The 13167-nt window shown below is 40.1% G+C and overlaps 1 protein-coding gene across 1 annotated transcript; it reads right to left on the bottom strand.

The window, feature by feature from the left end:
- Positions 1-1434: 1434 nt before the first annotated feature.
- LOC126593578 (uncharacterized) lies at positions 1435-2959 on the bottom strand (the record flags this gene model as incomplete). The annotated part of the gene is made up of 3 exons (XM_050259680.1): positions 1435-1737; positions 2473-2519; positions 2734-2959. Coding segments are annotated over 3 exons (423 nt in total), but the record flags the coding sequence as incomplete, so codon positions are not given.
- Positions 2960-13167: the final 10208 nt, after the last annotated feature.

Below are 13167 nucleotides of genomic sequence, written 5' to 3'. Positions count from 1 at the left end.
TTCATCAGGCACCCTCGCCACACTACTGCATAGTCTCTTCTTGTCAAAGTTGTGCGCCTTTACTTCGTAACCATCTCAGTTGACTATTAAATTACTTCGCCGCTTCTCCTGTCGCAACACAAGAAGGCGAGATGGCATCCGTGTGGCCTTTCAAAAAAGCTACGAAAACCAAGGTTGGGTTCTCACCTTCCTCCAACGGTCGTGCTCCCACATACAACCGGTTGTGCGAAATTATACAGTGAAATCTTGCTTTTTCTATCAATAAACAAGGTAGCGGGTGGCCAACCCACCCGGGAGACTGCCGCGCGACTATTCCATGGGACCTCTATGGCCAACGTAGAGAAAAGAACTCCAGACAAGCTCATCTCAGAGGTGAGAACCGAACAAATTGAAGATCATCCCAGACTTGGCTCCTAGGGCAGCCTCCAAGACCTGTTTTCTTAGAGTTCGGGGGCGGAGATTGTTCGTAGACGGCTCGTCGAATGAAAGCGGATCTGGTATCGGTATTGTTCTAGTAACACCAGAAAACGCTAAGATCGAGAAGAGCACCAAGGTTGGAACTTCGTAAGGACTGGGGCTAACCAATTAATCAGTAAACTTTGGCTCAACTACGTCCATTTAGCAGAGGTGCACCCATTCAAGTTCAATTACGGCTACGACCCTGTCAAGTTTTTCGAAGATCTTACTGGGTGCCAACTACAACTTCATCAATTTTGTCGAAGATATCGACGACTATGGTTAGCAAAAGGTTAGTAAAGCCACAAAAGGGCAAGTACTTGAGAAACCCTCGAAGCATATGATTCTGTGCTCGTTGTACTGAGTTCTCTGTCCTTATATTATTCACGTACATGGGTTCAAGTAGTTGAAGCTGGACTTCCCTCCTCATGACATTCTATCTCGGCATTTGACTCCAACGAGGACTTCACGTCTCTACTGAAAATATATATTGAATCCTATTGAACTTGGATGGGAAAACGTCATTCAACTAACTCCAATTCTCGTAAGAGTGAAATCATCGGCAAGATAATCACTCTTACCGATCTCATCTTATCCACATCCTAGTTTAAATTAGGATCAAAGGATCATATTCCTACATGCTACTACTAGAATCCGTCTTCGACAAAAAAAAATATGTGTCGTAGGATTGAAAGAGCATATCAGAAACGCAAATTCTGATTTATGGTTTCAGTAACCTATTTGAAGTTGATTGTTCGTGATCCCTTTAACACATCTTAAAGGTGAGTAATATCTATGTATTCAAACTATCAAAGTCACCCTCCCACATCCTCATTTCTATTACCTGGCATTTCACATTCCGAGTACAAAGTTTACATTTATTAATGGGCATTTTTCTATAATATAATAATCAATTATTATATTTAATCGTTTATCATTTGTATAATAAAATGTATTAAATTCGATTCTCTCACACCATTTAATAAAAGATAAAAAATTAATGCTTCTAAAGTTTCATGTAGTTTCATACGAATATTAAACACACAAAAAAAGTTCGCTTAGATCGTGACTATACAGCTTACAGACATATAGAACATGCTCAAACCAAAACTTGGGACTTGGGAGGGATCTTTAAGCTTTAACAGGGGTTCTTGGGTCATGATGGTTGTTTGCTCCTGTTCCTGGATAGTCTTCACTTTCTATAGTCACCCTTCCTTCAATAAACCCCTCTCCCCCACCCACATCAAACACCTCCTCTCCACTCTCCAAATCCACTAGACCCTGCCAGAAAGATAAATAAAGGCAAAATTAGGGGATAAATTACAATTCATTAACACAAATATTTTTTTTATGTACGAATCTCTGCATATCTAGATTGCTGAATAAAGCAGGTAAATGAGATAATTATTATTAATATTTTGAAAAGGTCATTATGCACTGTTTCATACTTTATTTTTTTAAAAGCTTTTTAACCAAAATGATCATTGAGATCCGCATAAGTTCTCACTTTGGTTCATTTGATTTAAAATTGATAGAACTGATCCCTAAGTTTGTCCATCATCAATCATTTTGGTCATTCGGGAAAAAATCTCCGGGAAATAAGGAGAAAATGAAAAAAATACTCTTAATTTTTGTCAAATTAGTTTGGCCCTTTGTTTATTAGTTGAGGACATTTCTATCATTGTGGTCCTTATTTAGCAGAATTTTTTCACGAAAGGTTCAAAATAATTGATGGTGGACAAACTCACGAATCACTTGTATCGATTTTAATCTCAATATCTAAAATGAGAAGTTATGCAAATCTCAGAAACTATTTTGTCAAAATACCATTTTTTAATTTTCTTTTTACCGTGTGGAAGTGCATGATAACTTTTTTCACTAAAAAGGACTACCGTATGACTTTTTCACTAAAAAATGATAATAACAGCGTTCTAAAATAATTATCATTGGTAATCACTACTTTAAGGAAAGAACAAGAAGAAAACAATGAATGAGAAGGCGAAGGAGCGAGCTGACCAGAGATTTTTGGACCGATAAGTCTTCATCCTCTAACTTGAGGCTCCCTACAAAACAAGAATAATTCAACCAATTATTAATCCACTTCTTTTATATAAGAAAAATGAAATAAACCACTATTTTTGCACAAATAAACTTGTGCATATAGATAGACTGCAAATGTTTATATCATGTTGCATCAGCTTAAGACTTACCCCAATTGACCAAATAAAAATATTTAAGAAGTAAAAGGAAAGAAAAAGGGAAATTCTTGAGTCTTACTGGTTGCAGGAACTGCAGACAAAAATAGAACATGAGAGAAAACCAATAAGAGTACCAGCAGCAGTCTAAAGAAAGGCTTCTGCAGCATGTTGATCAAACACGAGGAAGAAGAAGAGGATAATGAGGTTAAGAGGTTGGTGAATAGCAAGAAGAGGCTTGTAGTATGATTGCTTTTATAGAAAGACCACAAAGAATATTTATGAAATTCTTTATCCCACCGCAAAAGTCAGGTCAAATTATTTCGGCTTATCCAAATTAATTTGATATAATTTGACAAAAAAAAAATTAATTTGATAATATAATAAGGGCTTGTTGATGCACAAAGTCAGTGAGGACTTTGGTACATAAAGTGTTAAGTTTGTGACATTCGCTAGATTGCTCTGGTCACTAGTGTGGATAAGTATGTAAATGGATAGAGACAGGGAAGCAAACATAAGATGTGTGTGGTTCACCCAGATTGGCTACATCCATGGAGTAGAGGAGTTCTCATTAATTGTGAAGGGTTTACACAAGCACATAGGTTCAAGCTCTCCTTTAGTGAGTACTAGTGAATGATTTAGTACAAATGACATTAGGAAATATTGTAGGAGAATGATCTCCTTTTAGAGAAGAAAGTTTCTAGCTTTGTTCTGACATTGACACGTGTTGTGTTGTGATTGACTTCTGATGTTGACACGTGTCACGCTATGATTGGCTTTTGATGTCGACACTTGTCGCACTGTGATTGGCCTCCTGGTTGGAGGGAAACTCTTCTGGGTCTTTGACGGTATAACGTTGACCGGTGCTCAGTAGTTTCGCGATTGGTCAAGTATGGTACAAACGGTACTCCCCTAAGTTTCCGAGTGAGGGAAGCTCCTCGGTTGGGGACTTGCAAGATCCAAACCGCTGAGTAATCACGAAAATTTTAAGTACCGAAGTATGGTATCGTTTTCACTTGCCTTATCTGTCTCATAGGTAGATGTGGCATCTTCTGTGGAAGTACTTTTCCTCCATCCAGGGGTGGTATCTTTAACCGGTGGAGATGAACAAGGTAATGTATCAATTTCACTTGAAGCTTACTTGTAGTTTCAAGCTTGGTCAAACGCGATACAAACCAAGTAGTAGGAGTCCCCCAAGTCGTCGAGCTAGGAGATGTGTCGAAAGAGGTGACAAACAAGATAAGCAATCAGAGTTCCAAATAATCAGTCCCAGATCAAAAGTTTGATTTCGAGTTCCGGCTGATTGTTCTCATTCTCCCTATCTTGCAGGCAACAAGAAGGATAAAGAGAATAAAAATGAGAATAAATGATATGAGATACTTTTGCTTTTGAAGAAGTAACTTTCCACAGGCTTATTCTTGAACTAGGCTGAAGGGTTTTCTGGTTTTCTCCAGAGTATAAGGTCGACTCAAGAATTTGAGGGTCAAAACAAGTCCATCAAATCTAGAGTACGTTCGACCTTGATGATATGAGATACTTTTGATGTTGACAAAGTAGTGGATGTGGCATGGCAAGGCTTTCCTCTTTGGCGACCGTGTCAGTGAAAGGTTGTTGAAGCTTCTCGAGTTATTCGGATAGGGCAACGATGTCGAGCTTGGATTTGACTTAAACTCCTGCATCTGGATTATGCGGTTCTACAGGGAGGGCGTCGTGCTATAGTGATATGTTTCAGCTCATCGTTGAACCTTCTGCTTCAATCTTTTGCATCGCAAAAGTGGTGTGCAACTTTTGCATTTGAATAGTCCTTCAGAGCACTACTTCTCAGCGACTCATCCATGCTTGGCAGCTTCAGTGTAAAGAACCAATATTGTATCAACTATTCTGAGGTATTTGCCGAAAGAATTCGCGACCTTGACAACAGTTGACGATGAGTACTCGAGAGCAATGTTAGGCAAGCAACCATGCAAAGATTCTGGACAATCAGTTCCAGATCGGAAGTTTGATTTCAAGTTCCAACTGATTGCGTTCTTTCTCCTTATCATGCAGGTAAGAGGAAGGGCAAAGGAAAAGATAAGGAAAAAGTATGATATGGGATACTCTTACTTTTAACCCTGATGATATGAGATACTCTCCTCTGGTGTGGCTTGTTTGCAAAGGTATTATCGAGGGGAAAAAAAGCTAAGTATTTCAAGAGACTGCTGAGAGTGTCCTCTCGGATGTGAAGAAAAGTTGAGCATTTTTTTTATTTGTAGGTCTGCCTGGCTGTGGATGATGGAGGTCGACATATATAGGAATTGTTCCAACAACAAGTACTAACATTGTTTCTTGACCCTTCTCGATCATAACAATGTAGTAGGAGCTGCAAGATTCACATGTTTTAACTTTGTAAGAGCACTTTGAAAAAATGGTCTGTGGTATCTGGAAAGCTAATGTTGCGTGTAAAGATTGCAGACAAATTTTATCAAAGGAAATCTGGTTCTCGAAGTTCGGAGAGCGGTGCCTCTTTGGTTTTCAAACAAGCAATCCTAATGGGGATCTAGCTCTCGAGATTCGGAGAGCGTTGCCTCTTCGATTTTTGAACAAGCAATCGGGGATCTGGCTCTCGAGATTTAGAGAGTGGTGCCTTTTCGATTTTTGAGAAAGTAATCCTGTTGTGAGTCTGGCTTTCGAGATTCAAATAACGGTGCCTCTTTCATTTTTGAGAAAGCAATCCTGGTGGGAATCTAGCTCTCAAGATTTGAAAAGCGGTGCCTCTTCGATTTTTAAGAAAGCAATCCTGGTGAGAGTCTGGCTCTCGAGATTCAAATAGTGGTGCCTCTTCAATTTTTGAGAAAGCAATTCTGGTAGGAGTCTGGCTCTCGAGATTCGGATAGTGGTGCCTCTTCGATTTTTAAGCAAGTAATCATGTTGGGAGTGTTTTCTCTATGTGAGTAAAGGTTGGGCATTTTTGCCAGTCTGCCTTGCCATGGAGCACAGAGGCTGACACACATAGGGACTTTCCAGTTATCAAGTAGTTGTGTTGTTCCTTTACCCTTATGGGTAATAGTAGGGTAGCTGGACCTTCAAAATTTATATATCTAAACTTTGTCAGAGATCTTTGGCAAAGTTATCTTTTGGTACCCGAGGAGCTGATGTTGCGTGTAGGGATTGTCGACATATTTTACTCAGGAAAATCTGCTTCTTGAAATCCGGAGAGTGGTGCCTCTTCGATTTTTGAACAAACGGCTCTGCTACCCTTTCTTTTATAGGGGCACCAATTGTGTGCAAAAAGTACGTTCAGAGAGTTATTGCTTGTACGAATTTTCCCGTTATTTTCATACTTTATATATTTATTAGACCTCATTTCTCCTTCATCATTTCTGAAAATATCTGGCCAATCCAACCGTCGTTTTGACTTGAACTTTGGTGAAGAGGTAGCCATGCCTCCTCAAGACAACATATGGCGCCCATCCTTCTTATCCACTATTGGTCATCTTACCGTTGGGGACTCTCTGATGAAGAATGATATGACCGCTGCGGTGGTGGCCAGGAACCTTCTCACTCCCAAAGATAATAGACTACTTTCCAAACGGTCTGATGAGTTGGCTGTTAAGGATTCTCTGGCTCTCAGTGTTCAATGTGCAGGTTCTGTGTCTAATATGGCCCAACGCCTATTTGCTCGAACCCGCCAAGTTGAATCATTGGCGGCTGAAGTGATAAGTCTCAAACATGAGATTAGAGGGCTCAAGCATGAGAATAAACAGTTGCACAGGCTCGCACATGATTATGCTACAAACATGAAGAGGAAGCTTGACCAGCTGCAGGAATATGATGGTCAGATTTTACTTGATCATCAGAGGTTTGTGGGTTTGTTCCAAAGGCATTTATTGCCTTCATATTCTGAGGTTGTACCGCGTAATGAAACTCCAAATGATCAACCTCCAATGCTTTCTTCTTCTGGGATTCTGCCCAGTACTGAGGCTCCAAATGATCACCCTCTGGTGCCTTCTTTTTTCTAGGGCTCTGCCGACTGCTAAGACTTCTCCTGAGCAACCTTTGTGAAGGCTCCCTCTTGTTTGTTTATTTTGATTCATGTATATGTACATGTTTGTAACTTATCGGAGATATCAATAAATAAGCTTTGCTTCATTTCAACTTATTGTGTTAAATACACCAAAGCCTTCTTCACTAAGTTCTTTGAATTTTTTCTTTTGTTAAAGCTTGTATGTTGAAGTTTTGTGAGTGAAGCATGTAGGTTAAGGTAGTGCTCCCTTAATTTCCCGAGTGAGGAAAACTTCTCGGTTGGTGACTTGAAAAATCCAAGTCAATGAGTGGTCGTAAGACTTCCGAGTATCAAGGTGCAGTAGCATATGGTAGGAGTCCCCCAAGTCTCTGGTTGAGGGAGTTGACAAATGAGGTATCTTGCTAGTAGCCAAGTTTCCAAAGTAACAAAACTTCACCATTTTCCTTTCTAAGTGGTAGCCTAAAATTCCTCATTCATATATATTTGTTATGAAAGTTGTTAGGCCCAAAGAAGATGAGGCCTAGGCCCTTTTTTTTTCGATTTTCCGAATTTTCAAATTTCCATATATATATATATATATATATATATTAAGTTTTATAGGTGAATCTTTGTAGGTGAAGCTTTGGTGTTAAAGCTTTGTTGGTGAAGCTTTGAGGTTGAAGCTTTGTTGGGTACCATGAATTGATTTTGCTTCACACTATCTTAATCAAGAGTGTGTGAAGCTTTTGACATTTGTAGTTGAAGCTTTGGTGTTAAAGCTTTGTAGGTGCAGCTTTTGTGTTGAAGCTTTGTAGGTGAAGCTTTTATCTTGAAGCTTTGTAGGTGAAGCTTTGGAGTTGAAGCTTTTGTAGGTAAAGCTTTGGAGTTGAAGCTTTGTAGGTGAAGCTTTTGTGTTGAAGCTTTGTAGGTGAAGCTTTGGAGTTGAAGCTTTGGAGTTGAAGCTTTTGTAGGTGAAGCTTTAGAGTTGAAGCTTTGTAGGTGAAGCTTTTGTGTTGAAGCTTTGTAAGTGAAGCTTTTGTGTTTAAACTTTGTAGGTGAAGCTTTTGTGTTGAAGCTTTGTAAGTGAAGCTTTTGTGTTTAAACTTTGTAGGTGAAGCTTTTGTGTTGAAGCTTTGTAAGTGAAGCTTTTGTGTTGAAGCTTTGTAGGTGAAGCTTTGGAATTGAAGCTTTTGTAGGTAAAGCTTTAGAGTTGAAGCTTTTGTTGGTGAAGCTCTGTAGTTGAAGCTTTGGTGTTGAAGCTTTTGTTGGCACCATAAATTGATTTTGCTTCACACTGTCTTGATCAAGAGTGTGTGAAGCTTTTGAGAATTGTAGTTGCCCTCCATTGATGAAGATTTTATTGGCACCATAAATTGGTTTTACTTCACACTGTCTTGATCAAGAATGTGTGAAACTTTTGAGAATTGTGGTTGAACTCCTTTGATGAAGCTCTTGTTGGCAGCATAAATTGGTTTTGCTTCACACTGTCTTGATCAAGGGTGTGTGAAGCTTTTGAGAATTGTGGTTACCCTCCATTGATGAAACTCTTGTTGGCACCATAAATTGGTTTTGCTTCACACTGTCTTGATCAAGAGTGTGTGAAGTTTTTTAGAATTGTGGTTGAACTCTTTTGATGAAGCTCTTGTTGGCACCATAAATTGGTTTTGCTTCACACTGTCTTGATCAAGAGTGTGTGAAGCTTTTGAGAATTGTGGTTGCCCTTCATTGATGAAGCTCTTGTTGACATCATAAATTGGTTTTGCTTCACACTATCTTGAGCAAGAGTGTGTGAAGCTTTTGAAAATTATGGTTACCCTCCATTGATGAAGCTCTTGTTGGCACCATAAATTGGTTTTGCTTCACACTATCTTGATCAAGAGTGTGTGAAGCTTTTGAGAATTATGGTTGAACTCCTTTGATGAAGCTCTTGTTGGCACCATAAATTGGTTTTGCTTCACACTGTCTTGATCAAGAGTGTGTGAAGCTTTTGAGACTTTGTAGTTGTCCTTTATTGATGAAGCTTTGTTGAATTTCCCAATTTCCCTTTTTTTATTTTTTTTTTTTATTTTTTTTTTTGGAAAACTGGAAATTTGAAAATGTATAAGAGACAACATATACAAGCCACATCTTGTAGTAGTCGAAGGTTTGGATGAACTATATAAATTGAATTTGCTTCGAACAGTCTTAATGAAGAGTGTGTAAAGTTTTCTACGAGTTGTAGTGTTTGCATTGTTATAGAGGAGAAATGTCTAAAGCAGATGCAAGAGTGCTGAATAGCTTGATCTTCGTATACCATGCACTTAAGTTGTTGTTAGCTTGCAATAAGACTTTGTTGGTAACTATAACTCTTGTTGAGCATAAGTGCTCCCCTAATTGAGTTGTAAAGCTTGAGGGTTTTTTATTATTTGTGAATGTTAAGAGTTCACATGTACAAGTTGTACCACTAATCTTCTAGTTGGTGGAATGAATGGTGAGGTTCTTTAATCACCTGGTTGGTGGTACGAATGTGAGTTCCTTCATCACATTTCATCACCTGGTTGGTGGCACGAAAATCAGTTCCTTCTTCACCTAGTTGGTGATAAGAGTGGCAAGTTGCCAAATAATATTAGAGTACGGGTTGTACATTTCATCACCTAGTTAGTGGCACGAAGGTAAGTTCCTTCATCACCTAGTTGGTGAGAATAAATGCAAGGTGTCGAGGCACATTGTAGCAAGTGTCGAATGACACAAAGTATGTTGAACCCTTTCGAAGCACTGTTGGCTTATGTATGAATGTGTTGGAATGTATGATTGAACGAATATACTGTGAAGCTGTTCGTTTATTTGTATAGTCTTGTTGACATATACTTAGACTTTGTTTCATGTTGGAAGCATTCATGTTGAAGCTTTGAACCCGAGTGTTTCATTGCTAGGAATGTAAAAGGATTAGGACCGAGTTATCTAAATCACATCTTTATTAAATTCATGCCAAATGGTCTTCGTTACATAGGATGCAGAACGGCTGAAGCTTAACACTTGTACAATGTGAGTTTACTTGTAATAGTACTTCAAGTGATCAGCGTTCCATAAATGGCTAAGGGTCTTGCCATTGGAGCTTCTAAGCTTGTAGGAGCCAAGGCGACTGATGCCAACAACTTCAAACGGTCCATCCCAGTTTGGACTAAGTGTTCATTCACTCAGGATTCTGTCGCAGAGTAATCTTTTCTTCAATACCCAGTCCCCTACTTTGAAAGAACGAGGTTTGACCCTTGTGTCATAGTAGTTGGAGATGTGCTGCTTGTAAGCGACATTCCTCAAGTGAGCCTGGTTTTTGTGTTCCTCGACTAGATCTAGGTTGAGGGTAAGTTGTTTGTCATTTTTGCTTTACACGTAATTCTGGACTCGAAACGTTGCTTGCTTAAGCTCAACTGGGACAACTGCCTCTGTACTAAAGGCAAGTGAGAATGGGGTTTCTCCTGTTGACGTTCGATACAAAGTGCGGTATGACCAAAGAACTTGGGGTACAAATTCTGGCCAACAGCCTTTAGCCTTATCCAAGCTGGTTTTTAAAGTGCTTGGTTATTTTGTTAATGGCTTCAACTTGTCCATTAGACTGGGGAGGCGAAACATAAGTTGATGTTGAACTTAGAACTGAACATCATGAACTTATTATTGTTAAACTATCACCCGTTGTCAATGACTATCGCATTGGGAATGCCGAATCTGCAAAGGATGTTCTTCCATACAAAGTCTTCTATTTTTGCCTCAGTAATGGTTGCCAAGGGTTCTACTTCGGCCCACTTTGTGAAGTAGTCAACTGCAACGATTGCATAGCGGACCTTGCCTTTCTCTACAGGCATTGGATTGATCAAATTAAGTCCCCATTAGGCCAAGGACCAAGGGCTGATTATAGGAGTGAGCGGCTCGGAAAGGGATGAGGAATAGTTACGTAACGTTGACACTTATCACATGAGCGGGATACTGTGATGGCATCTTGGTGGAGTGTTGGCCAGTAATATCCTTGGCGAAAAGCCTTGTTTGCTAGGGATCAAGATCCAGCATGATCTCCACAGACTCCTTCATGTATTTCCTGAAGGACAATTTCCACCTCCGTGGGCGTAAAGCATCTTAGGTATGGTAGGTTAAAACCCCGTTTGTAGAGTTGGTTGATAATGATCAAGTAACGGGTAGACTTGTATCGAATCTGCTTAGCTTGGACTTTGTCATTTGGAAGGGTGCCATGAGCAAGGAATCTATAAATCGAGGTAATCCAACTATCCCCATGTTGTAAGTTGCACACTTCCACAGCTATGGTGCTTAGGCGAGGTGAAGCAAGCCAAAGCATCTGCATGACTGTTTGCCACTCGAGGAATTTGGGTGATCTGGTAATGGAAGTGCTTGAGCAACAATTATGTTTGTGCCAGATATGCTGCCATGAAGCTATCCTTAGTGTCAAAGGCATTAGTGACCTGGTTAACCACCAATTGGAAGTCACTGAATATATCAATTCGTTTAACCCCAAGGTGTTTGGCCAAACGTAAGCCTGCTATGATGGCTTCATATTCAGCCTCATTGTTCGACGCCTTGAATTTGAAACAAAGAGCATACTTCATCGCCACTTTGTCAGGGGTCGTAAGGACCAGTCCTGCTCCACAATCCTGTTGGTTGGACGAGCCATCAACATATAGACTTCATAATTGGGCTGTTGGTTCTATTTTCTGAGCTTCCGAATGTAATGAAACCACTTCTTTAGGCGTAGAAACAATGTCAACAGGATATGTGAAGTCGGCGATAAAGTCTGCCACTGTTTGGGCCTTCTCAGCTGGCTTTGGTTGGTAGGAGATGTTAAACTCACCCAATGTTATCGCTCATTTGATCATTCACCCCGAAGTGCCAAGACTTTGAAGTATCTGTCGAAGAGAATGATTGGTAAGCACAATGATGAAGTGTGCTTGGAAGTAAGGGCGAAGTTTTCGAGCAGACATGACCAATGTTAGAACCAATTTCTCAATGTTGGAGTATCGTGACTCCGCATCTTGTAAGGCCTTGCTAGCGTAGTAGACAGGTCGTTCGACATTACCATCTTTTCGAATGAGAACGGAACTTACTGCTGAAACCGATACTGACATATAGATAATGAGAGTGTCACCAACCTCAGGTTTAAAAAGCAGAGGGGTTTTACTCATGTAGTCCTTGAGGTTCTTGAATACCTCGGCACATTCATCAGTCCATGTAATGTACTTCTTACTTCCCTTAAGTGTTTTGAAGAAAGGAGAACATATGTCTGTGGTCTTAGAGATGAACCTAGTTAAGGCTGCCACCTTGCCAATAAGGCTTTGGATGTCTTTTGAAGTTACTGGTTCCTTCATGTCGATGATTGCTTTGATCTTCTTGGGATTAGCCTCAATGCCTCGTTAGCTTATCATGAAGCCTAAGAATTTTCCAGAGCCTATGCCGAAGGCACATTTGTTGGGGTTCAACCTCATTCGATACCTCTTTAGAATGGTGAAAGTTTCAGATAGGTTGGTAATGTGTTAGTCAGTATGTTTGCTCTTGACTAACATATCATCAACATAAACTTCCATGCTCTTCCTAATATGTTCGGCGAATATTGAATTAACTAGTCTCTGATAAGTTGCTCCTGCATTCTTTAGGCCGAAGGGCATGACTTTATAGCAATATAGTCCCCTGCCAGTAGTGAAGGTTGTGTGTTCTTGGTCCGAAGGGTTCATGAGGATTTGGTTGTATCCTGATAAGCATCCATGAAGCTCAGGAGTTCACACCCTGCCGTAGAGTCTATAAGTCTGTCAAAAAGAGGAAGAGGAAAGCTATCATTTGGGCATCCTTTGTCTAAGTCGGTGTAGTCGACACACATTCTCCACAAGATGTTTTGGAGTAGATGACTTTCTTTGGTCGAATTTTTCTTAACAATGACCACATTTGCTACCCATGTTGGGTAATTGACTTCGTAGACGAAGCCTATGCCTTTGAGTTTTTCAACTTCTGCCTTCATTACTTCGTATCGTTCAGCGTCATAAGATCTTCACTTCTGTCTCACCGTTTGGTCTTGGGGTCAATACTCAAGCGATGACATATGATATCGGGAGAGATGCCTGGCATGTCCTCGTATAACCAGGCGAAGACCTCAGTGTTCTCTTGCAAAAAAGAGATCAATGCCAACCGAATGGGTGGTGACAAAGTGGTGCCAATCTTCACCATGCGATCTGGATAATCTTTTGAGATATAAACCTTCTCCAACTCTTCAGCGGGTTATGTTTACTGGGTGAAAGAGTCGTCTCGAGGATCGTCGAGTTGACTGTTATTACCGTGAAGATCCAAGTTGGCTTCATCCAGGCTGGTCTTTATGACTTGGTCATGTATAGAAAGGGTTTCATTGGGCACAAGCAGGTGCTATTGCTTGACTGAAATGTTGTAACATGACCGTACACTAAGTTGATCTTCTCTGATGTAACCATTGCCATAGGGGGTTAGAAATTTCATCAACAACATATGTGTAGAGACCATGGTCTTGAGATCATTGATGCATGTGCGTCC

The sequence above is a fragment of the Malus sylvestris genome, chromosome 12 (genome assembly GCF_916048215.2).
Source record: "Malus sylvestris chromosome 12, drMalSylv7.2, whole genome shotgun sequence".
NCBI classification, from domain to species: domain Eukaryota; kingdom Viridiplantae; phylum Streptophyta; class Magnoliopsida; order Rosales; family Rosaceae; genus Malus; species Malus sylvestris.
This window is presented reverse-complemented; position numbering and strand designations above follow the sequence as displayed.